General features: G+C 44.1%; 1 protein-coding gene across 4 annotated transcripts in view; it reads right to left on the bottom strand.

The window, feature by feature from the left end:
• The window catches only part of LOC139559567 (uncharacterized), a 137040-nt gene that overhangs the window by 73315 nt on the left and 37084 nt on the right, over positions 1–26641 (bottom strand). For all 4 annotated transcript variants that reach the window (XM_071375668.1, XM_071375672.1, XM_071375671.1 and 1 more), the window contains exon 2: positions 5598–7403. In XM_071375668.1, the coding sequence (XP_071231769.1) occupies positions 5598–7145 (1548 nt within the window). In that variant the 5' untranslated portion in view covers positions 7146–7403. The remainder of the gene's footprint in view (positions 1–5597; positions 7404–26641) is intronic.

The raw sequence follows: 26641 nt of genomic DNA, 5'->3' as shown, positions 1-26641 counted from the left end.
CCACGTGATGTGTTTCATTTCATCAAATTGTTGCGTTTAACCTGAATATGCTTTTAGCTCCATAATAGCACAATTAACCCCCATGTGGGTTCAACTGTATAATAACATGGCTCACCTGGCTAACAAACCATATCACATACTTGTATACTTAAGTCACTATTTCACCTCCATACATATCTTACTGTACGTTATATTCTATGCATGTGCTTTACGTATATATTTCATACTGTACATCTTAATGGTACGTAATTCTGGTCACGGTTGAAATGTATGTAATCAGTGGGTTATCTTGGGGTAAAATGGTGGTACACCATGACGGGTATCATTGTGAGTTTCTCCAGGTAAAATACTCCCTTCTCAACATTAGAGACTTAGCTATGGTAATGCTTTAAATTCACACACTCACTTTGCAAATTTGCTCGACATTATTCTGAGATTAAACACAGGCTATAAAAAGAGAAAGGAAAGGAGAACAAAGGTAGAGAAAGGCAGGCTTTTGTACGCTTTGAATTTCACCTTTAATAGACTCTACAGTTTCTCCTCACGCTCTCTCCCTTTCTCTCTCACACGCTCCCCTCTCTCTCAGCTCCCACTCAGCACAGAAGTTGTTTGAATTTGCTCTCCACGGGGTTTTTTAATATTAAACCACACTCTCTCTCTCTCGTTTGCTCCACTCCCTCTCCCCTCTCCCCTGCCTCCTTTCTTTATTCTCTCCATGCACGCTGCCTCTTCTCTTTCCTTACTTTTACTCCTTTACAGCCTCTCTCCTCTGGTCTCCATTCTCTCTGTCTGGCTGAGTAGGGTTGATAGACTGTGAGGTCAACTCTAGAACGTGCACGCTCCTTTCTTTTATCCTCACATGCTCTTCCGCTCTGTTAGTTGTACGCCATTAACCTTTACACACTTTCTTGCCTCATTTTCCCTCTCTGCATATCCTCTCTGCTTAAAACGCCTCCCCCGTTTCCTCCTTCTTTCCATCCCTCCTTTCCCCTCTCTTCATCCCTCCATTCTACCATTTCTGGTCTCCAAATCTGTCTTCGCCCCAGTCCCATTCCATCGCCCCTTGATCCCCCTCCTCTCTCTCCTTCTCTCGCTCCCTTCCTCCCTCCTTTATCTCTCTCGCCTATCGCTCTCTCCCTCCCGCCATCTTCCTCCTCTGTCTCTAATTGCTCTCTCGCCCCTGCTGTGCTTCAGCCCCGAGGCTAAATGACATTCCCAGGGAGAGAGGAAACGTAAGAAAACACAAAGCAGTTTGGAATGAGACATTTTAGGATTATTATTGATGAGCTTTCTGCAAGCAGGTGTGTGCTGTTGCCCCCCTACGAGCTCCTCTTCTCTTTAACTCCCCTGCTTTCTCTCTTCCTTTTCCTCGCACCATGCGCATAATGAGTTCCTTGTACATGCGTATAATTGTGTTTCGTGACTTTGTAGGGGCATTTGTGACCTATTTGTGTGCGTGTGTGTGAGTGCATGCGTGCGTTTGTGTGCACAGCGGCTGCTGAGTTAAACCAACATGTTGGTCTCCATTTAAGGGACAAGGAGGAGATGGTCCCCCGCTCACAGCCAAGGAGCCAATGAACAAAGAGCTGTGAAACACTGAGTTCCAGAGAACCACACAGCCCTGCAAAACCCCCCGCGACAGCCACCAAATACCAGCGCCCACACAAGACATATTAAACACTACTACCGCCGTCGACATATAATGCACTTAAAACTGCCTCTCACAATCCTGATTGGTTCTCGTCTTATGGAAAGCAGAAATGTTATACAAATCCAATTAGATAAAGATTCAGAGTGTATTCCTGAAGATCCCTTTTAATATAATATTTTTTTTACAGACAGATCAGTAAAGAGTGTCGTGTGTGCATGGAGAGTATTATGATCTAGGTAAGTTGTTTTGGGGGACAGGGATCGTATAAATACTGATCAAATCTAACCAGACCATCTCCTATTTCGCCCCTGGTTTACCAATGACGCGCTCCAGACAGCTAGAGGGTTTTGAGTCATGCAGGTGAATGACAGCTCAGGCAGCGTAGATAGAATATGCACTGGGCTCAGCAAATAAATACTTTTAAAATGCCATTTCAGCTTAGTGAGGCTCCCACAGAGAGAGGAGAGCAGTGTTAGAGTTCACTCGAGCACTACTGAGGCAAACTCAAACCTTTGCTACACGCCTATCGACTCTGTATTCCATCAGTATTCTGTTTCACACTGGCACTGTTAGAATCTTAAAACCCCAATGTAGAACATGTGATGACAACGTCAATTAAATTCATAATTATCACATGGCTGAGATGCTGGCTCCACCAGATAAACATAGACATCCAGCGTTGTGCTGTGTACAGACTTTCTGCCATCAAGGTACTGTGGCATTAACCATGTTTTATGTACAACAATCAATGTTCAGGGCATGAGTTATATATAGCAGTACAGTGGGGTCTGAAATGATTGACACCCTTGATAAAGATGAGCAAAAAAAAATCTAAAAAAACGGAGCAATATTGTATGCTCGAAAAAATTGGGAAATTATATTATTTTATCCTAATACAATTGCTCAGAGAAAGAGATTTTTTTTTAACAAACACTATCTCATTTAGACGCCAAACCCACCACTGGTGTGCGTGGCCAAAGAGCTCTATTTTCATGTCATCCAACAAATGTAAACACATGGAGTTTGTTAAACGGCATTGGCACTTTGTTGGAAATGGGTGCTTTGGTCAGATGACATGAAAATAGAGCTCTTTGGCCACGGACAGCAGTGGTGGGTTCGCCGTCGAAATGACAATGCATAAACAGAAAAGAACCCTATACCTTCTGTAAAATAAGGTGGTGGATCGTTGATGTTATGGGGCCATTTTGCTCATGAACTTTACCCAGTAACAGGACAAAAACCTGTTTTTCTCTGCTAGGAGGCTGAAACATAGCCTTAAGTGGATCTTCCAGTAAGACAATAACCGCAAGCACACTTCAAAATCCACAAAGAAATGGTTCATTGGCCACAAAATAAACATTTTGCAATGGCTATCTCACTCTCCGGACTTGAAAACTATTGAAAACCTGTGGTTTGAATTGAAGAGGGCAGTTCATAAGCGCAGACGAAGGATATCAAGGATTAGGAAGGATTCTGTATGGAGAAATAGTCTAAGACTCCTCCCAACGTGTTCTCCGACTCATAAAACATTTTAGGAAAAGGCTCAGTGCTGTTATCCTCACAATCATTTTCACCCCTAACTTTTTGAAAAAAAAAGTATTACTTATTGAACAAAACCTCTTTCTTTGATCAATTGTATTAGTATACAATAATATAATTTGCCAATTTCTTTCAGCATACAACATAGCTCAGTATTTTAATTATTTATTTTATACAGTCTTTTTTTGCTCATGTTTATCAAGGGTGATCCTCCTGTATATAGCAATATATAGTAATATGTGTGTGTGTGTTTGTACAGTATGTGTGTGTGTGTGTGTGTGTGTGTGTGTGTGTGTGTGTGTGTGTGTGTGTGTGTGTGTGTGTGTGTGTGTGTGTGTGTGTGTGTGTGTGTGTGTGTGTGTGTGTGTGTGTGTGTGTGTGTGTGTGCGTGCGTGCGTGCGTGTGTGTGTCTTTGACGGCTAAAACCTTGAACTGCAACACATCTGGCACAAGCACCGGCAGTCTATACAGTATATCCGTCATCACAGTCTCCATCATCGAACCATGATCATCTCTCTAATAAGGAGACGCAAAGCATCATGTCCCCATTGATCTTCAGTGCGTTGCAGCTGAGCCTGCAGCCTGTACAGCCTGTAGCCTATACTGGGCCAGAGCAGGAAGATGAAACATTCATATTAAGATGTATAAAAGCATTATGCATGTATGTACAGCTCTGATACACTCTGATATAATTGACACACACAGGCACACACACATACAAACACACACACACACACACACACACAATTGGTGTTCTGGGAGGACTCCATGTGTCAGCAATATCATATGGCACGTGTGTGGTCTGGCTGTGTTTCCTCATAGAGCTCAATACAATCTGCAGGCGTAAATACCTGCTCACCAGAGCATATTGGAACTAATGACTTACACTGCTGGCCATCTGTACCGCTGGACATTCAGCTCATGCATTTTGTCCTTGCCCGTTCTGTATCAATTTGGGCAATTTGTCATCCATCATACATCATGTACTGGAAGGCCTGATTGAGGTGCCCATATTAAGCATTCCCTAATAGTCAGTAGGCTACTTACAGACTCCGGTCTCAGTCGGAGAGGGCCCCTGCCTGACAGTCTGTACAGTTAGATATAAACCGTGAAGCAATTTGGCCTAAGCGTTTGTAAAATAGGATCTGCAGACAGTGAGACATTTCCCACAGAGCGAGGCTTCTTCCCCCCTCTCTCTTTTTCCCTCAGTGCTGTCTGACAGCCCGCAGCACTCACACAGAATCATTACTATTCATTTACTCAGCAAACTGGCCACAGTGACTTATACATTAGCCATCTACACTGCAGCGTATCAACACAGCGCAACTCTAAGGTTAAGTACAGTGAGAGCTTGGGTATGCTCATGTCCAGTCAACATGGCCTAAGTCACATCCACAGTAGTCTTTGGAAACCAATGGAGCAGGATGAGTCGGCTACACGATTGCTATAATGAATTACCAGAGCGAAGGGGGAGAAATACAGCCCCTGGTAGTATTTTGAGGTGGTTAATGTAGTAGTGATAAATCTATGTTTGTAAGATGTATCAAGGGCAGCAGGTAGCCTAGAGGTTCAGAGCGTCGGGCCAGTAACCCGAAAGATCACTGGTTCGAGTCCCCGACCCGACTAGGTGAAAAATCTATCGATGTGCCCTTGAGCAAGGCACTTAACCCAAATTGCTCTTGTAAATCGCTCTGGATAAAAGGTGATAAATGACTAAAATGTAAATGTAAATCAACCTGATTGAAATATCATTCCACCGGACCTACTGGACTGCTGTCCATGAGGGAGAAGAATTGACCTGGTCTGAAATGAGAGAAAACTTTTACTACTGACTTCGGGATCAATGATGTAATGAAAAACTTAGCCCATTAATTCTCATGAAGATATCAATTCCCATTGGTGTGTGTAGATTGGTGCTAGTCATGACTGGTCCCAGGGGCCAGTATGGTTGAAGGGGTTTTGTTGAGCCTCAGTGCCTCATTGATTCATCTAAGTCTTCATGAGGATTGGAGGGCACCACAGTAGACTGGTCTGCTGTAAATCAATTCCAATTGAAGGTTTACGACACATACAAAACAAACCCTGCAGCTGCTGAGGACAATGAGATAGTATCACCAGTGTACATAAAGAGCATTAATGTTAGATAATGTTAGGGTTGAATTAGGACAGTTCAGAACTTGGGGCTCTTCAACTCTGGTCCTGGAGTTGGTGTGCAGGCTTTTGTACTTGCCCAGCATTAACACACCTGATTCAACTAATCATGGTCTTCAGTCAGGACCACGATTAGTTGAGCCAGGTGTGTCAGTGATAGGGTTGAGAGTAGGAGTTAGAGTTAGAGATGCTTGGCTGGAATAAGTTATACATAAAGTTTCATAACTCTAATGAATAGTTAATAAAGGTTCCTTACCCGTCCGATGAGCACCGGTTCAGGCCCGCTGTACTCTTCAATCACAAAGAACTGGTTCCAGATCCAACTCCTCCTGCTGCGTGACCGAGTCCCCTCCCCATCCGTTTGACCACGGCCCTCCTCCTCATCCGCCTCTTGGAACACCAGGCCCCGCCCATTCCCGGGATGGGACTCGACTGTCATCCCCCCACCGGCTGCCTTGTCCTGGCTGAAGCCCCAGTGTGTGTCTGGGTGGAGTTTGAGGACATGGCTGCTATCGATTGACTCTGTGGCGCCACCTTCAGGGTCTTGAGTGGAAATCGGGCTGAGGATTTTGAGTCCTGGTGCGGCTGTGTGAAGAAAACTCTCCTTATGGGAATCCCCCGCCACACTCCCAGTCCCCTCTCCCTGGGGCTGCGAGATGAACACTGAGGGAGAGCCAGCAATTGTCTGAGAAGAGATGTCTGAGGGGAGAAGCTTGGTTGTGACCGGAGGGTCAGTCTTACTGATCTTACTAATGGCCATTTCCCTGTCAGTGTCGAGACTGACCTCATTCATAGGTGTTGACAGAGGGTGAGAAGTGTGTTTGCTCTTCCAAGTGACTGTACTATCTACACCCCTCGTCTCAGAGTTGTCTTTTCCCACACCAGAATCTAGAGTGACTTCACTTAAAGTGTGAACAGCCTTTTCTAGACTTGGATCAGGATTTGTGACAGGGTTTATATGCGGCAGTGCAGTTGGATTATCCAATGCGAAGTGGTTTTGAGTAACAGCCAAATCTTGCTCCTGTAATTTTAGGGCATCCATCGGGCTGTGATCCACATCAATTAAATCTCTCTTTCTGCTTCGGCTGCTCTTGCTCTGAAAATTATTCAGACTCGGAACACTCTGCATCTGTGAGTTCACAATCATCACCAGGTTCTCCTTTGACAGCAGTTTCAGGACACTGTAGCTGCCGGTCACATTTAATTTTCTGGTTGAATCCATAGTGAGTTCTTTGCCTTGCAGCCCTGTGGTGTGAACGCTCAGATCTGGTCTCACTCTGGATCGGGAAATGGATTTGAATCTGGTTCTATTGGAGTGTAGGTCTGGTCTATGGTGAACTAGGAATATCCTCCCTGTTTTGGTGGGAGTCCCAGCATTATTGGTACTGTTCTTGATCTTTTTAAGTTCTTTCTCCTGGACGGATTCCCTGTTATTGGGTGACACAGACAGAGTTGATTCTCCTTTTTTGATAAGGTCTTCTTCCAAGTCCAGAACTGGATTAGGTTTAAAAGCCTGCCTCTCCTTAGATGGCATGGCTGCATGATTCTGGGGTATTTTGGGGTGAGAGATAGAGCCACTATCACCCCCCAGGTCATGACCAATTGAGTTTCTAAGAGTCACCATGGGCATCACGTTTGAATTCACGCTTGAATCCCATTGGTCCGCTACTCTGTTCTCCCCTATCTTCAGCATGTGAGTCCCGCCCACACCTCTTCTCCTGACAATCTTAGTGGCAGAACCTTCTCCCATAAGCTCCTCCCACAGACACAGTGAGACCAATAGGAGCAGATTCCTGGTAATCATCTTGTCCTGTGGTGAGATGTCCTAGTTTGAGTGATGCTTGATGTAAGGAAATACTTGTTTTCCGGTTGTATTCATTCTCTCCTCTATTTCTCTTCCCATGTATCCTCCCTCTCACTCTTCCATTACATGCCCTTCACACTGAGATGGAGGACAGGTGCCGCATTGAATATCTTTATCTATCTATTCACAGCTCCTCTCTGCTGTTTTTTTCCCTCTTGCAGAATGTCTCATTCAGTTTCCCACGGAGGGTTGAACACCCTAAGAGAAAGGATAAAGATAATTAAGTTAAAACTTTAATCATCCCACTGTGTTAATTAAGAGTGGAGCGACACAGCAAGGTAGGTAGGATAACTCACAGATGAACAAGCAGGACAGATCAACTAACGGGGCAGAAATCACACTTACACAAGCAGTGGTGCGTCGCACGGCGTAGTCAGATAGTTGTTGTTACACTGAGTGCCGAAAGTGTTCGGTAGGTCGCACTGTGTTGCCATGCGCAATACTGATTTGTGCTCTTGATTTTGTGCACTCTTGTTGTTTAGAGCTTTGTGAGTTGTGTAGTGTTTTTGTTTAACTATGTGCTGTTTTGTGCAATTTAGTGCGTTGGTGTGTATGACACTTGAGCAGTGTTGTTGTGCAGACAGACCCTGTCAGTACATTCATTGGGGCATGAATGAAGTCCAAATAATCCCAAAATACTCCTCCTTCACCCTTTCTCCCTTCCTCTCCTGCCTCCTTCCCCATTTAAACAAATCGTTTTTCTTAAGAAAAAACCTTACACTCCCTCATCCTCCTCCTCCTCCTCCTCCTCGTCTTTTTCTATTACCACCTCTCCCACTCACCACCCGTCTCTCTAGCTCTGCCTATCTATCCATCGCTGTCTCTCCATCTTTCTCTGCCCCAGGTTTGTTTTAGTATGCTATCCCTTCCTCTGCTTGTCGTTCCTGTCCTTTCCTCATTCCCTGTCAATCATGATGCTGTCGTAGCGTCCCTCACCCTCCGTGCTCTCTCTCTAACTTCAATCAATCAGCCAACCCTCTCCCGTTGACGGCCCAGTGACATTGGAATTGACAGGTGTCTGGCATCCATATTGATGACACAACATACCATTATAAAACCTATATAGTACTCATATAACAAGTGGAAAATTTCATATTCACAACCACAGGATTTACTGACTGGAAGTACCACAACACAAGTTAACAGGGTATCATTCATTGAATATGTCTGTATTTCCGAGAGCGCTACTACACATGCAGGCTACTGCAGTTTGAAGATCCAATCAGAACGACCTCTCACCCAGGCTCAATGACACCCGCTCTGTCCAGGAGGAACATATTGTCAGGGAACTTGCCGGCCAGGCGGTCGTTGCCATGGGCACCTTGTTAACGGGCTGAGGGCAGGTAGCAGGTCAGAATATCGGTGCGCGGTTGTTAGTGGTTGAGAGAAGGGTTCATTACCGGTGTCTATCTGGGATGTTGTGTCAGACTGCGGTTTCCCAGTGACTTTATGGGGTCAGTGCAGTCCTTCAACTGATCCACGTACGTACCCGGACTGCATTCTTCTGTCGAACAGAGTGGCTCAGAGTAGACTATAGAGGGTGACTCATTGTTCTAATGAGTGGATGATGTTACATGTAGTACCATGCATTGGTTGAAAACACGGCATGTGTTACTCATGATAATAGGTTGAATGTGTTACTCATGATAATAGGTTGAATGTGTCACTCATGCTGTGTCTAATGGCAATACACCCATCAATATACACCCTCATTCTGCTCCAGGTGATGTGCTTGATATCCCCCACGGTATCAGCAGGGGAGACACAGGCTGGTTGTCCCTGTGCTCATAACTATAAATCTGGAGCCTCCGGAGGGTATTTTCCTCATCTCAAAGTTGTGGGATGTCGACATGCGTGAACGACATTGTTCTCCAATAGACTAATCTCTAATAGACACATTTCTACATTTAACACAATTCAGAGCACTGTCCAGGTTATAATCGCTGTGACAACCAACCTGTGTGATTACCAGGCCCTGCCTCCCTTACTTCCTCCTCCAGACGCTGATGAGCTATAGTGTCCCGGGGATGAGGGCAGCTACCCCAGAGTTAACGGCTCCTCACAGTGGGTTAAAGGTGAGTAGGGGGAATGCGGTATGTAGACGGTGGAACACCCTCTCGTCTTTTAACGTTCCGCTGCTTCCTGCCGTGTTCCATTTACCCCCTCGGGTGCACAGAGTTTCTTGCTGAACTGATTAATTGGGGCCATAAATATCTTAATTAATTTTTCCCTTCCTTGGGCCCCAAACTCAAACGATCGTTTGGTTCGTTAGTATTAGAGGCAGATCTCCGCCATCGATCGCAGGAAGCCGAGTTGCAGTGAAGGCTGTCACCAACTTAACGAGACTGAACATTTTAATTACGATTCACCTCCGTCCGTGCTGTCTAGCTCCCTTTTCCTCTCTGGAGCCCCATCTCTCACACAAACGCACACATACAGTGGGGAGAACAAGTATTTGATACACTGCCGATTTTGCAGGTTTTCCTACTTACAAAGCATGTAGAGGTCTGTAATTTTTATCATAGGTACACTTCAACTGTGAGAGACGGAATCTAAAACAAAAATCCAGAAAATCACATTGTATGATTTTTAAATAATTAATTTGCATTTTATTGCATGACATAAGTATTTGATCACCTACCAACCAGTAAGAATTCCGGCTCTCACAGACCTGTTAGTTTTTCTTTAAGAAGCCCTCCTGTTCTCCACTCATTACCTGTATTAACTGCACCTGTTTGAACTCGTTACCTGTATAAAAGACACCTGTCCACACACAATCAAACAGATTCCAACCTCTCCACAATGGCCAAGACCAGAGAGCTGTGTAAGGACATCAGGGATAGAATTGTAGACCTGCACAAGGCTGGGATGGGCTACAGGACAATAGGCAAGCAGCTTGGTGAGAAGGAAACAACTGTTGGCGCAATTATTAGAAAATGGAAGAAGTTCAAGATGACGGTCAATCACCCTCGGTCTGGGGCTCCATGCAAGATTTCACCTCGTGGGGCATCAATGATCATGAGGAAGGTGAGGGATCAGCCCAGAACTACACGGCAGGACCTGGTCAATGACCTGAAGAGAGCTGGGACCACAGTCTCAAAGAAAACCATTAGTAACACACTACGCCGTCATGGATTAAAATCCTGCAGCGCACGCAAGGTCCCCCTGCTTAAGCCAGTGCATGTCCAGGCCTGTCTGAAGTTTGCCAATGACCATCTGGATGATCCAGAGGAGGAATGGGAGAAGGTCATGTGGTCTGATGAGACAAAAATAGAGCTTTTTGGTCTAACTCCACTCGCCGTGTTTGGAGGAAGAAGAAGTATGAGTACAACCCCAAGAACACCATCCCAACCGTGAAGCATGGAGGTGGAAACATCATTCTTTGGGGATGCTTTTCTGCAAAGGGGACAGGACGACTGCACCGTATTGAGGGGAGGATGGATGGGGCCATGTATCGCGAGATCTTGGCCAACAACCTCCTTCCCTCAGTAAGAGCATTGAAGATGGGTCGTGGCTGGGTCTTCCAGCATGACAACGACACGAAGCACACAGCCATGGCAACTAAGGAGTGGCTCCGTAAGAAGCATCTCAAGGTCCTGGAGTGGCCTAGCCAGTCTCCAGACCTGAACCCAATAGAAAATCTTTGGAGGGAGCTGAAAGTCCGTATTGCCCAGCGACAGCCCCGAAACCTGAAGGATCTGGAGAAGATCTGTAGGGAGGAGTGGGCCAAAATCCCTGCTGCAGTGTGTGCAAACCTAGTCAAGAACTACAGGAAACGTATGATCTCTGTAATTGCAAACAAAGGTTTCTGTACCAAATATTAAGTTCTGCTTTTCTGATGTATCAAATACTTATGTCATGCAATAAAATGCAAATTAATTACTTAAAGATCATACAATGTGATTTTCTGGATTTTTGTTTTAGATTCCGTCTCTCATAGTTGAAGTGTACCTATGATAAAAATTACAGACCTCTACATGCTTTGTAAGTAGGAAAACCTGCAAAATCGGCAGTGTATCAAATACTTGTTCTCCCCACTGTATATATTACCACGGGCACACAAAAACACAAAACTAAAACATAGCCATTCTCTCCTAATTCCAGACACTCAAATACGTGAAACACACACACAGTCTCTTCTCAACACACACACACTGCTAGACTGCAAGAAAGACACCGCCACAAACCCCACACAAACAACAACAAATATGTGTGTTGTTCTGTTCCCGGTAGAAAGCTCAGGGGATCGCCTCTGGACCCACAAAAGTCAGAGAAGAAAGAGAGAACTCGCCTTTCTAAGAAAGGTAGTCCAAGAACAGTCGCCCATAGAATTATGCATGGAGAAACAAACAACAGAGAGAAGAGGAGATAGAAGAGCCAGCCACGAGCAAAACAGGCCCGTCTTGGGAGACCATCACTACGTTTTAAGAGCATAAAGCCACTGAACACACATAGCCCAGGCCTTGTCTTGAACCTCAGCAGATAAAAGCAGACCTGTCAAAAAGTGTTGAGCTTTATAAAGCAGCACAGTGAATCTGGAGGTCGAGGAGTCATTCCTCCTCGCTCCTCCTCAACGAAGAAGTTGAGGATAAATCTGTGCAGATGGAATTCATCTATCCATGCCCTGATTGTGTCTGGGCTGCAGGTGAAATCTGTCACAAGATGGTAAACGTGAGCGGTGAGCATCACAGCTGCACGGGCATTGGGAACCAGTCACCGGCCATTCCCTGCCAGGCCTGAAGAGGCAAATCCCCTGAGTTGTGGGTTCGTCGGGACAGAGAGAGAAGAAAGAAAAGGAGGGAAAACAACAAAGGAACCAACGGAGAGTAGAACGGAAGAGTGTAATCCAGTCATCCAGACGAAGTCCTCGTTTTGATAAGTGCAGAACGATAAGTCCACTTCAGGGCCGGCTCTGAGCTTAGAATACAAACTCATCACCGTAATACAAAGAGAAAGAAGGGCTTATGATCAACAGGGTCCCAGATTGGTCAGAGTGTTCTATAGCTGGGTTAAAGGTTATAGCAAAAGAACATTTCCAGCTAACAATTGGATCAAGTGAAACTGTTCAAGGGAGACTGTATACAGTACCAGGATTAGCAGAGTATTCACAACATCCTCACATTGCTTTAAGAACCTCTAGGGAAAAGATCATTCACTCAGAATCCATTCCTACACTACTACAGCCCACTGGCATGATCTAAAATCATTACCAATCGGATTACTTTGAATTGAACACGTTTAGCGCTAAGTGTTTGAGTACAGGGATATACCATGACCCCTCTAACCATGTGATTTAGCAAATTCTCATGATCAGCGTTCACATCCATTCAAGTGTTAGATAATGAATTAACATATTCCCTCCCTTCATTCTCATGGGAAACCACCAGAGATCTATGTTTTTAACAAGGAGAGAAAAGTCTGTATTTGGACGGTGGAACGTGCTACCAAGCTTTTCCCACACATAATATGACTCTATACTCAGACGCCGACTAACAAGCATTACACCTGGGCACCGTACCTCTCCTGCATTTCAATAACAAAAGTCGAAGCTTCAGTGGTCTACCTGCACAATGATAACCTAAGGTCAGAGGGGTGTTTTTGTAGCAGACAGCTCTGCTGGTCTGTGTCAAGGTCTCCTGGGTAGAAATACACCACATGGACACAGAGGAGTGGTGAGTCACTCAGTCAGCAGAGGCATTTACAGAAATTACACCTGATGCCCATCAAGACTGCCTTTCTTCCTCTTCTGCCTGGCTGTTTTCGCACATCAAACAGCTATCTGATCTTCTCAAAACTGCCTGCCATTTTAGAGAACGTCCCCCGTAATCTATGAGCACTCTCCCTGCAGGCAAAGTGTGTGTGTGTGTGTGTGTGTGTGTGTGTGTGTGTGTGTGTGTGTGTGTGTGTGTGTGTGTGTGTGTGTGTGTGTGTGTGTGTGTGTGTGTGTGTGTGTGTGTGTGTGTGTGTGTGTGTGTGTGTGTGTGTGTGTGTGTGTGTGTGTGTGTGTGTGTGTGTGTGTGTGAGTGAGTGTGTGAGTGAGTGAGTGTGTGAACAGAATGTTGCTAATGCACAGGATATTTTGTCTAACAATATCCTTGATGCATCCCCAACCCAAGTGTTGACATTGAAGCCTTCGTACATCAACAAAATAAAGTTTGTCCTTCCTCATAGAAAAGGGAGGTACGATATATTGTACGTTGATTATTAAAAAGACAAAATCTCAACTTCCTTCTCGCCTGTTTACGTTTCAAGGGTGTTACCGGGGAGCCTGCCGGCCCAGCTAGTTGAGGGGGAACTTTTCAGAGATCAATAAACACCAAAGTACCCAAGGTTGGAATTCGAATGCATCGCAGACCTATGGACAGGAGACGACACTATCAAAAGAGAGATGACAAGGCCACAGCTGTGAAGAAGAGACCGAATAATGACAATTGATATTTTTAAGTACGCACAAATCCATTTACAGTAGAACTCACTTTCATTAAAAACCCTCAATATTATCTCCACGGGCAGCACAGCGAAAGGAGCACAATGGCACCGTTTTCTAATGCCTGATCCAGATCGATAGTCTTCCGCTCCATGTGCTGTTCAATAGAACGTTTCTTCCAGAACTCCCTCAGCTATGTCTTTTTTGATTGTTAATAGTGGTGGGGGTTGTTGCCTAGTAACATACTAATGTTTTGCTATACTTAAATGGAGTCAAACGAGTCTTGTGATCAGTGGTAGTGTTTGATGCCACGCTGTACTTGTCTTGTGTGATGTTACATCAATCTAGACTAGAGCATGACTAGCATGATGCCACAAATGTTATATCATGTAGTAAGCTTTGAGGTCTGTGTAGGGCCTATGTCGGTACTTGTTTGAACTGCGTAACAACTGATGAATCATTTACCTTAGTTGTGCGCCATTGCACTAGTTTGGCGTTGGTCAGTAGGCTAAAGCCTGGAGAGTTGCTATGTTGTCATGCCATATTACTGTAGCACTATATTACTATATTTGCATGGTACTGTTGAGCTGAGCTAGTTATGTGTTGTGCTCTGGGCCTCGGAGCCTCTCTCGCTCTCTCTCTGCTGCCACACTTTTTAATCCCCCTTGTTGGGAGTCACAAAGTCCCAGCCTTATTAGCATATATCTCCCCTTCTGCCTGACTTTCATGCTCCCTCGGTCCTCTTCAGCTTTATTTCACCGGTGACAGATATTTTTGTAATGCTAATGACTTTGCCCCAATCTCAAATGCATTTTGTTTTTGTCTTTTTCTATTTGGGTCAGTTTGTTTGTTTATTTTCTCTATCTTTTGTACCTGAGGGTGCAGTTAAGTGTCTTCTTTGTGCTCTCAGCTAGCCAGGTAGCATCGTGTGCGCTGTGTGCTAACAGATTGGCAACCAAGGAGAGGTAGCTAAAGTGACAATGATGAATGACCTTTGTTCAGTGTATTCTACTTCACTTTCCTCTGTGGCTTGTGTTGGGTTTTGTCTCAGAGTTGTTTTTATTTTAGTTTATATATGTTTTTAGTTCAGAGTTGTCTCTGGGTTAGAGGATAAACCTTAGGGATTTCCGAGCTGCGAGTTTCCGAGTTTGGTCAGCTCAGCCTCGTGGCATGCGGTGGTGCATGAGATCAAAGTTGGTTGGGTCGTCAGGGCCGTTTTCTGTGTTGAGCGTTGTCACGCTGGGTGATGGTGTGCAGGTTCGCCGGCTCGCTTCCAGCAAGCAGTTCAAGATGTCGAGACACACACACACTGAGACAGACACACACATACCCCACCAATCCCGTCCCTACCACAAGGTCAATTCCTCAGCACGGTTGAAATCATCCCACTCTGCAAGGGCAGGGGGCAAGGGGCAGGTGGCAGGGGCGCAGAGGGCGACTGTCAAAGACCAACCGTAGCCCGCGGTCAGCTCTGGGGGGGGGGGGGGGGGGGGGGAGTCGTGACGATAATGAGGACACTGCAGAGGTGGAGAATCCCCTTTCTGCTAATGTACAGATCACAGGGCCACTCTTCTAAAAAGCCCTGTGCTTTTCCATAAAACTGCATCTATAGCCGTGGAGAAGCTTAAGCTGTAATCCTCCATGAAGGATTGAGTCTGCTATGGCGGCCTCTGAGACTAAGTTGAGGGTTAGAGTGTGTGTGTAAGTTCAAGTGTGGATGTGTGCGTAGGCAGTATAACACTCTCCCTAATATTGGGCAAAGGCCTATGTTCGGGGATAAGACCTGGAGCTGGAGAACATACGGTAGAATAAGAGGGAACACATTAGTGGGTGTCTGTGTTTGGGCATGGCGAAGAGGGGATGAGGACGGGACAAGAGAAGAGAAGGGTCGGTTCTTGGAGTAGAAAAAAACAGATGGACAAAGGTGCTGACATTTCTACTAACGGACCGGACAAGTGGGCATCCTCTGGACTGGAGGATAGTATTACACTGAGAGGGCAGAGAGTTCTGCAGCTATAAAGGACTTGGATACTGTACCTCTGTTATTATCTCCACCCCACAGACCAGCCAGGATTACTACACACTCATGTAAATGGCCACTAATACAAGGACATCACTCTCACGGACCACTACCATTAAGAGTCTTCTGAGCCAGCATTTCACTCTTTCTTTTGATCCATCCATCCTTTTATCGCTCCAATTCTCTCTCTCTCTCTCACACACACACAATATATCTCTTCCATTTCATTCCCTCCCTCTACCTCCTTTTCTCTCCCCCTCCCTTTCTCGTTCCCTGCCTCCCTCTCTCTTTCCCGCTCCCTCTCAGGGTATTAGGCATTCAAAGATCTCTCTCTGGCTGGCATGCGGTAGAAGTTATCAGTCCATCTCTCCCTTCCTTTTCTCTATCTCTCTAATCTTCCTTAATCTTCCAGCCCAGAGTGAAGTGAGAATTAGTTTCTCACTCTCTCTCATCAATCTCTTGCACCTTTCCCCTCCCTTTCACCATCTCTCTTTCTCTCCTTGTCTCCCTCCCTCATTCACTCGCTCCCATTCTTTCACCTCTCTTCTCATCTTTCTCACTCATTCCCGGGCTCCACTATTCCTGCTCCATTCCTCTCTCCGTGTCTTCATTTCTCAGTCCTCCTTTGCTATTCTAACTGAACACCTATCTCTCCCTATCCCATCTCCCTCCATCCCTCTTCCTCTCTCCTCCCTGCAAAGTCGACCAGTGTGAGTCGATTAACCCTGCAGTGTGTCCTTCTCTGTCACCCTGCCACATGCCCCGCATGGCTCCAGCCAGTCAGAGGGTAAAGTCACTACTCCACGTCTTCCATCCATCCACCATTGTGAATCACTCCACAGAAAGAAAATCACAGGGAAGGGCTATCCTGCCCTCAAAACAAAACCTCTGTTGTCAGGCTACTAGGTCATAACTAGATAATGTCCCCTACAGAGGGCCTTCAGCCCACAGACACACACAGGAAATACACCCTGCACTTCCTGTTGTTTACAATATGACAGAATGTTCAACTAAAACATGTCACTGTATAGGGCAATTGTAACATGGCACTGTGTTTTTCAAGATTCTGACCCCAATTAATTGCACAAAAAAAGAAAACGACCTCACTGCGGGTACACTGAGAATGTTTACGCTGTATGTCAAGGACAGGTGTACTTTTGAGTCATCATCCACTAACAATGTCTCCAAGGAGGAACAGCTTGCAGGTGTCAGTTTTAACACCGTTAACACATCCTATACGGCATAAATACTCCTATAACATGGTTTTCCTGTTCCTGAGATTGACCGAAGTGAGGCCTCAATCACATTTGCTATTGTTGTATAAAATATAGCTACTGTAAGGAATGTACAGTATCTGCTGTACTAGCAGCCTTGGGGCTCTACTTTCGGCTGGCGTTAAGGCGGCGCTAACGTCAAACGCACATTAGTTAGCAATTGCGTCGTGTAAAAACTGGCGCACTGGCATTTTCCCGGCCCTAACACCAGGCTCGGGCAATTTACTGTGTTATATCAGCTCACTTTCGAACCAGGGACCCTCTGCACACATCAACAACAGTCACCCAAGAAGCATCATTACCCATCGCTCCACAAAGGCCGCGGCCCTTGCAGAGCAAGGGGAACCACTACTTCAAGGTCTCAGAGCAAGAGACGTCACCGATTGAAAGGCTATTAGCGCGCACCACCACTAACTAGCTAGCCATTTCACATCCGTTACATTAGCGGTAACACAGTTGGTTATGGCAACATTCATTTTGACAGTGGAAACACAGCCTATACACCCTGGACACACACTGCCGATATGAGCATGGAACAAGAGTAGGCTAATGTGCTTTTGGTGCCTGTATACGTATTTACAATCATAAAAAACTTTTTTTTTTACATTTCGTTTTATTTGATTAAAAACCAAGCATAGCCTCCTTTCCTCTCAATTAAGGCTTTATTTTTGTCTGCCCAATGAAATCGCGAAGTAGTCAAGACCTACTAGGGTTTGGCTCCTAAGACCAATTGGAAATAAATCTTAAATCACCAAAGCTTTATTAAAATATCAAGTAAAACAGCGAGCTGACGTTCCCTTTTGATCTATGCATTGTAGGCAGGCCCACATTATTTTTGCCACGCAGGTCTCGTTTTGGACATGCGTAAAACCCCTCCATGATGTAGGCTGTGTGTCCATGCCCATCATGAAAGGAGAGATGAGAACCTCAGTGAATAGATGAAACCTTATATTTATAAGTTATTTGTCATCTGTAAAAATAGCATTTTTTTCTGTTTCATATGTTCAAAACCCAGGCCCTCCCTTAGGTCTACTATAACGATGGCTAGTTCAACAGAAATGCGTTTCTTTTTTATCCTGGGGATTTGATGATATCATTACATTTGACATGTATTTATTGTTGTTGTTTTTTGTTAAACTGATTGCTTGTTTTTTGTAAAATTGTATTACAACCAAACTTATTAGAATGATTCACCTTCCTGGTTTTATGTTGACGTCCGTGGCACGCTTGCAGTGCAACTTATGGAGATGTGTGACTACGATCTGATCTGTAAATGGTTCCGATTATGTTCATAAAACATAGGCCTATTTAGGAGCAGTATACTGACGGTGAGTCGACATTCTCCCTTCTCTTATATTGGATCTTTGTCTAGCTACTGTTAAAAGTTTGGATGTGTGTAAAACCATCCATAGTCTTCATTGTTGTAATATTATATGCCCACAGGGCGAAAGTAAGGTGCCTGTAAGTGTGACATAGCCTATTTAAAATAAGTTGTTATTTTGTTTTGTTTAGAATTTGATTCTAATTATTCGTTCTCTTTTTAGGCCTTTTCAATAATGAATTTAAACTTGCTTATTGACAATGTTTGACATGCAATTACTAAGAACAATGATTACTGCAAATGGGTTCAAGTTAACCTATTTTGCAAAGATGGGATAGGTCTACATTTTGTTATTTTGTTTCTGTAAGCCATTTAACAAACTATAACGGACTAACATTGGAATTGGAGTTGATTCCAAGGTAACACATAAAAGACAGTAAATACACAACCTGAAGCAACTACATATTTTGCCATGGAGCACGTTCAGATTGGCCAGTGAGGGGCCAAGACTCGACACACCCACAACGTGTTGATTCATCAAATCCCAGCCCTTTTGTGCTACCGCCAGCAAGTGCGATGATAACTGTGACAGTGGAAATAGCTCAAATATTTGACACACCCCTGAACCTATAGCGAAGCCGCCTGCGTTGGGTTTGTTCAAATAGACCCCATGAAGAGAGTCATAAAGAGACATGAGAGAGAAAGATACCGACGAAGGCAAGAAAATACATTAACGCAGAGAGCAAAAGATGTAGTGAAATAAATGAAGAATAGAGGGAGAGGGATAAACAGATAAGGAGCGCTAGTACGTGATGGGCAACAAAGTTAAAAAGATAGAGGGATGAGGGAAGAGGTTGACATGGGTTAATCCTCCCCATTCCCCACCATTCCCAGGGAAAAGAAGGGACAGCGAATGAGAAGGAGGAGGGAGATGGCTAGGAGGAGAGGGAGAGGGGGGATCAACATAGAGCTGAACCTATTGCTGCTGATTAGGTAGTGGATGAATGCTGGGTCAGGTTGTTTAATCATGATTAGATTTGCTCTGCAGTTTGTTTTCAGTGGAAATACAGTATATCTTGAGGGGGCATGTCTCTCGAATCTGGTTGTGTGTGTTTTAAATGGCTGCTAGATTAGATTGTGCTGAAATGAACTGGTATAGGCAACATTATCATGCATACAACAAACCTTGGGAAACCACATTCATCTATTGGAATGTGTAATGACATTGATTGGAGTAATAACACTGGCACGGGCACGAAAACAACAGGAGGTCAGCAATTTTTCTTGTTATTATCCTTTAATATTATTCCTCCCCTGCTGATGAGCCAGAGTGAGAAAGGGAGAGGTGGTGTGCCACTGTTCCTGACGCTGATGGGTGCGGTAATATCGGCCCATTAATCCCAGTGATTGGCAAACATTGTAAAGGGACGACCCTGTCCTCTGTCGCCACGGAAACCTAGACAGACCAGGACACCTTCCCAGCAGCAACTTGTTTTTGTTTATATGTCTGAAATTGACTTTGCAAACAGGCTGCAGAGAGAGAGAGAGAGAGAGAGAGAGAGAGAGAGAGAGAGAGAGAGAGAGAGAGAGAGAGAGAGAGAGAGAGAGAGAGAGAGAGAGAGAGAGAGAGAGAGAGAGAGAGAGAGAGAGAGAGAGAGAGAGAGAGAGAGAGAGAGAGAGACAGAGAGAGAGAGAGAGAGAGAGAGAGCAGACAGACAGACAGACAGACAGACAGACAGACAGACAGACAGACAGACAGACAGACAGACAGACAGACAGACAGACAGACAGACAGACAGACAGACAGACAGAGAGAGATGGTGTCAGCTATAATAAGGCGATTCAAGGTTCAATTCCCTCTGGAACAACTCGTCTATATCCCCAATCAAGCAATCAAGGCAATTAACCTGGATTCCTCTGGTGAGATCCCAGCTGTGTGGAGAGCTACATGTAAAGATGTAACCCAGCAAAGTCTCTCTGGTAAAGGGCATCTGCTCAGCCAATCAGCAACGCAATGTAATCACGTTTCACACTGTGTTAATCACTTCAGCTTAATGTATCATTGGTATGAAAACAATCTTATACTCTATTAACGGAGCGGGAGGGAGGGAGGCAGAAAGGGATAGGAGCGAGAGGAAAACAAAATAGGGACGAGAAGAGTGAACGCAAGGGAGAGCAGGAAAGTAATGACTTGAGAGAGAGCGAGAGTGAGAGAGAAAACAGCAGCAGGGGAAGAAAAGAAATGAGAAAAGGAAAAGTAGGGGAACATTGTGTACATCTCCAAAAACTCTTACTCTTCTAAAACCTCACTAATTCAATCTGGGGAATCCAGCCCCCCCCCCCCCCCCCCATCCACCACTCATCGTTCCCATTTCAGAATAGAGCTCAGAGAAACTCCTAATCCTCCTTCTGATACCCTGCAAAGCACAGAGAGATACAACAACACCAGAGCGAGAGAGAGAGAGAGAGAACGAGAGAGAGAGAACGAGACAGAGAGAGAGAAAGAGAGAGAGAGAGAGAGAGAGAGAGAGAGAGAGAGAGAGAGAGAGAGAGAGAGAGAGAGAGAGAGAGAGAGAGAGAGAGAGAGAGAGAGAGAGAGAGAGAGAGAGAGAGAACGAGAGAGAGAGATATGTCAGGAGATGGTGGAAAGATACGAGTATGAAAGAGAAGGAGAGGGGGAAGGAAGGTGGCAGGGGAAACAGAGAGCGAGGTGGAGTAAAAGAAAGATGGACGGGAAAGGGGGGAATAACAGAGGATTGTGTCGTATTTGAACTCAGTCTATTGGTCTCATCAGTCCTGACAAATTCTTCTTTAATTAAAACCCTAAATCCTCCACACTTTAAAGCCCTTCTTATAATTAACGCTCTGATCCCCCCCCCCCTAAAGAAAAACAATTAAAAACTTTTGCGATTTTTACTTCAAACCCCATTAATTAAAAAACGCAAATGAACAATGGTGTGATATTGAGGCAGACCCCCACTTTGCTCATTAGCTGTTGGTTAATTGCTCCAAACTGCTATGTTTACCAGAGGGACACTAAAGACAAAAATATCAAAATTTTACCTCTTTAATTGCACCTCTTTAAAGATTGTGGACGAAAGGGAATGATTTGACTTTCAAGATCATAGGAACGTGGTTTTTAAAGCTTATTCATTCTCTCTGAGTCTCTCTTTTCGCTGTATAGAATTACAGTCTCTTAGAAGTGATCATTAGGAGACCATAGGATCCAACCACCAATAATCCATGTGTTTCTGCCATAGACATCAATACAGGAACTGTACTACTTGTGCTCTCATTGCAATGGTGGACTGATGAACTGGTTTTTGAGGTATCCCTTCTGGAAGCAACTCAATATATAAAAATATAAAAAATATATATATGCAGTACCAGCCAAAGGTTTGGACACACATACTAAATCCAAGGATTTTCTGTATTTTTTACTATTTTCTACATTGTAGAATTATAGTGAAGACATCAAAACGATGAAATAACACATATGGAATCATGTAGTAAAAAAGTGTTAAATCAAAAAAGTGTTAAACAAATTTTAAAATATTATATATCTGAGATTCTTCAAAGTAGTTAATATTTTCCTTGATGACAGCTTTGCACACTCTTGGCATTCTCTCAACCGGCTTCATGAGGTAGCCTGGAATGCATTTCAATTAACAGGTGTGCCTTGTTAAAAGTTAATTTGTGGAATTTCTTTCCTTCTTAATGCGTTTGTGTTGTGACAAGGTAGGGGTGGTGTACAGAAGATTTGGTAAAAAGACCAAGTCCATATTATGGCAAGAACAGCTCAAATAAGCAGAGAAAAGAAAGTCCATCATTACTTTAAGACATGAAGGTCAGTCAATCCGGAACATTTCAAGAACTTTGAAAGTCTCTTCAAGTGCAGTCGCAAAAACCATTAAGCGCTTTGATGAAACTGGCTCTTATGAGGACTGCCACAGGAAAGGAAGACCCAGAGTTACCTCTGCTGCAGAGGATAAGTTCATTAGAGTTACCAGCCTCAGATATTGTAGCCCAAATAAATGCTTCACATAATTCAAGTAACAGGCACATCCCAGCATCAACTGTTCAGAGGAGACTGCGGGAATCAGGCCTTCATGGTCTAATTGCTGCAAAGACACCACTACTGAAGGACACCTATAAGAAGACTTGCTTGGGCCAAGAAACACGAGCAATGGACATTAGACTGGTGAAAATTTGTCCTTTGGTCTGAGATTTTTGGTTCTAACCGCTGTGTCTTTGTGAGACGCAGAGTAGGTGAACGGATGATCTCCGCATGTGTAGTTCCCACCATGAAGCATGGAGGAGGAGGTGTGATGGTGTGGGGTTGCTTTGCTGGTGACAATGTCAGTGATTTATTTAGAATTCAAGGTACACTTAACCAGCATAGCACCCACAGCATTCTGCAGTGACACGCCATCCCATCTGGTTTGCGCTTACTGGACAATGACCCAAAACACACCTCCAGGCTGTGTGAGGACTATTTGACCAAGAAGGAGAGTTATGGAGTGCTGCTTCAGATGACCTGGCCTCCACAATCACCCGACCTCAACCCAATTGAGAAAGTTTGGAATGAGTTGGACCACAGGGTGAAGGAAAAGCAGCCAGCAAGTGCTCAGCATAAGACTGGAAGACTGTCAAGACTGTTGGAAAAGAATTCCAGGTGAAGCTGGTTGAGAGAATGCCAAGAGTGTGCAAAGCTGTCATCAAGGCAAAGGGTGGCTACTTTGAAGAAACTCAAATATAAAATATATTTTGATTTGTTCAAAACTATTTTGGTTACTACATGATTCCATATGTGTTATTTCATAGTTTTGGTGTCTTCACTATTATCAAATCGAAATCTAATTTTATTGGTCACATAGACGTGTTTAGCAGATGTTATTGTGAGTGTAGCAAAATGCTTGCGCTTTTAGTTCCGACAGTGCGATAATATCTAACAAGTAATATCTAACAACTTCATAACAAATACCTAATACACACAAATCTAAGTAAAGGAATAGAATAAGAATATATAAATATATGGATATATGCAATTTAGAGCGGCATAGACTAAGATGCAATAGATAGCATAGAATAGAATACAGTATATACATAGGAGATGAGTAATGCAAGATATGTAAACATTATTAAAGTGACATTATTAAAGTGACTAGTGTTCCATTTATTAAAGTGGCCAATGATTTCAAGTCTGTATCTAGGCAGCAGCCTCTCTGTGCTAGTGATGGCTATTTAACAGTCTGAAGCTGTTTTTCAGTCTCTCGGGCCCAGCTTTGATGCAACTGCACTGACCTCTCCTTCTGGATGATAGCGGGGTGAACAGGCAGCGGCTCGGGTGGTTGTTGTCCCTGATTATCGTTTTGGCCTTCCTGTGATATCGGGTGCTGTAGGTGTCCTGGAGGGCAGGCAGTTTACCCCCGGTGATGCGTTGCACAGACCGCACCACCCTCCGGAGAGCCCTGCGGTTGTGGGCGGTGCAGTTGCCGTATCAGGCGGTGATACAGCCCGACAGGATGCTCTCAACTGTGCATCTGTAGAAGTTTGTGGGGGGTTTTAGAGGTCACAAATCCTTGAACGAGTAGGTGTGTCCAAACATTTGAATGGTACTGTTTATGTCAGAGACTGTGCTGAAATTGCTGATGGTCAAATGTCAATGTCGTCCAGTCAAGAACTTATGCTTGCCCTCCATTCCACAACCCTGTCCAGACATGGCTCATCCATCATAACTCCATAACCCATAATCCATCACTGCAGCATCAGCACACTGCTAACTTGTTTGGTACTAGAGCTAAACCACTCTCAACGTACTCTGTATTTTCCCAAACATTTCACTTCTTTTTATTCCTCCCGTGCTAAAAAAAACAGCATAGACCAGCATACATTTCAAGCTGGTCTATAGCTGTCCATGCTGGTCAGTGCTGGTCTGATGCTGGTCAAGCTGGTCTGACCAGCATAGTCTAATTGGTTCTGCTGGCATACCAGTCTTCGTTGTGTTTTCGCTGGTGACCAGACTTCGTTGCGTTTTTGCTGGTGATCAGCATTTTCTGTGTTTTTGCTGGTGACCAGCCTTCACTGTGTTTTGGACACTGATGACCAGTATAAGCTGAAAGCAAAACCAGCATCAAGTCACATTATGCTGGCTTATGATGTTTTAGAGTCCCACAATCTGCATTTAGAATGACTGCCAGGGTTAGAAAGATTAATGAATAAGACTACCTAAACTGGAACAACCATTTCAGTAATGGGTGCAATAAATCCAACTATCAGATTGTATTAGTTTCGAAAAATATATGTTATTTATCTTTCTGTAGCATAAGATACATGAATTGCTTAATTAATCAATCAACACTGGCATACCACACACACACCCGCAGCCCCCCAAGGAAGAAGGGCGCATGGGTTTCTTTCTCTCATTCTCATGGAAAAATGTGTAAAATAGCAGGAAATTAGCTTAACAAATGTTACATTCTCTCAGCCTCATTGCAAAATGTGTAGAATAGCATGAGATTAGCTATAAAACTGCACATTTCTCTCACCGCCCCAAGGGAATATGTGTAGAAATGCAGAAAAGTTGCTTTAAAACAGCAATTTTCTTTCAGCCTCATGGCAAAATGTGTTGAATAGTATAAGATTAGCTATTATGACACCACAGTGGAGGTGTCATAACACCCTTAAAACCTAGCGGTCAAACAGGGAAATGGTTCCAATTGTTTTTCCACCTGTCACGCCCTGACCTTAGAGATCCTTTTTATGTCTCTATTTTGGTTGGTCAGGGCGTGAGTTGGGGTGGGCATTCTATGTTATGTTCTATGTTGTCTAGTTCTATGTGTTTGGCCGGGTGTGGTTCTCAATCAGAGGCAGCTGTCTATCGTTGTCTCTGATTGAGAACCATACTTAGGTAGCCTTTTCCCACCTGTGTTTGTGGGTAGTTGTTTTCTCTTTTGTGTGTATTACCTGACAGAACTGGTTCGTTTTCGTTCTTCCTCATTGTTATTTTGTTTAGTGTTCAGTTTTGATTAAATTTATAACATGAACACTTACCACGCTGCGTTTTGGTCACCTTCTTCCCAGGACGATCGTTACACCACCATTAATTTTTCCCATACAGGATTTTAGAAATGCTTAAAATATGGGCTGTGTTTCATGTAGGCTAAGCCTGACATGACGTTTTGATAACCATGTAAATCTCTTTCGGACAAGGTGAATTTTATCAATATATTCGGCTCTATTTATTCTCAGATTTTGAAATGCTAATTAGCATCAAACTAGACATCTACAAATCCCTGCAAGCTCCTGCACGTCATCTCTAGTGGACACCTTTGCTAACAGGTATTGTGTCACAGAATGTCACGCCAGGGTAAGCCTTTACAAAACACTAAAATGAAAAAATGAAATGAATGAATGGTGGAAAAACATTTGAAACCATTTGCCTGTTTGACCGCTAGGTTTTATGGGTATTATGACTCATACTGTGGTACTCTATACCTTGCTCAGACCTATACCTTGCAAGCTATACCTTGCTCAGACCTGCGGTACGCCACTGTCAATCAATGTACATGCAAAAACACAGACATTGAAAGAAAGAACTCTAACTGCAATAGAGCATGCTGGGAAATATGATAATAATGGGCATGGTTTTGCAGACCAGCAAAATTCTGATTATTTGGGAGTCAACCTCACAAAACTCACAACCTCTCGGCCACTGGCGTAGCACACCCTCCCGCAAGGCCTCCCCCCAACCTCGCCCAAAAAAAGGGGTTGGGGTCCCCCAGATACCATATGAATATGTGACGCTTACCAAATGTATTGTCACGCCCTAACCATAGAGAGCTGCTTATTCTCTATGTTGGTTGGGGCGTGACATTGACTAGGGTGGGTTATCTAGGTGAATAATGATCTATTTTGGCCTGGTATGGTACCCAATCAGAGGCAGCTGTTTATCGTTGTCTCTGATTGGGGATCATATTTAGGCAGCCATTTCCCCATTGTGCTTTGTGGGATCTTGACTATGTATAGTTGCCTGTTAGCACTATTGTTAGCGTCACGTTTCGGTTTGAGATTAATTGTTTTTGTTTTGCTGTGAGTTTCACCTAGTAATAAAAAAGATGTGGAACCCAGATCACGCTGCGCTTTGGTCCACTCATTATAACGATCGTGACATGTATGGTCACAGTTTTGTGTTTATTTGATGTGTTTTGGATTTTTTTTAATGGTTTTATTATTTGTGAGGCATAAATTGTATTACTTTGATTTTATTATTGGAGTCCTTCAGGTTTATGCATTAATATGCCCTGAAAGGTATTGGTACAACTAGGTGAAGCCAGCAGATCTGTTGGTTAGTGGCCTTTACACTGGTGATCGTGACCTCCCTTCCTCATTCTA

The sequence above is a fragment of the Salvelinus alpinus genome, chromosome 30 (genome assembly GCF_045679555.1).
Source record: "Salvelinus alpinus chromosome 30, SLU_Salpinus.1, whole genome shotgun sequence".
In the NCBI taxonomy this organism is placed as follows: Eukaryota; Metazoa; Chordata; class Actinopteri; order Salmoniformes; family Salmonidae; genus Salvelinus; species Salvelinus alpinus.
Note: the sequence above shows the minus strand (reverse complement) of the source record. Positions and strands in the feature narration are given on the sequence as shown.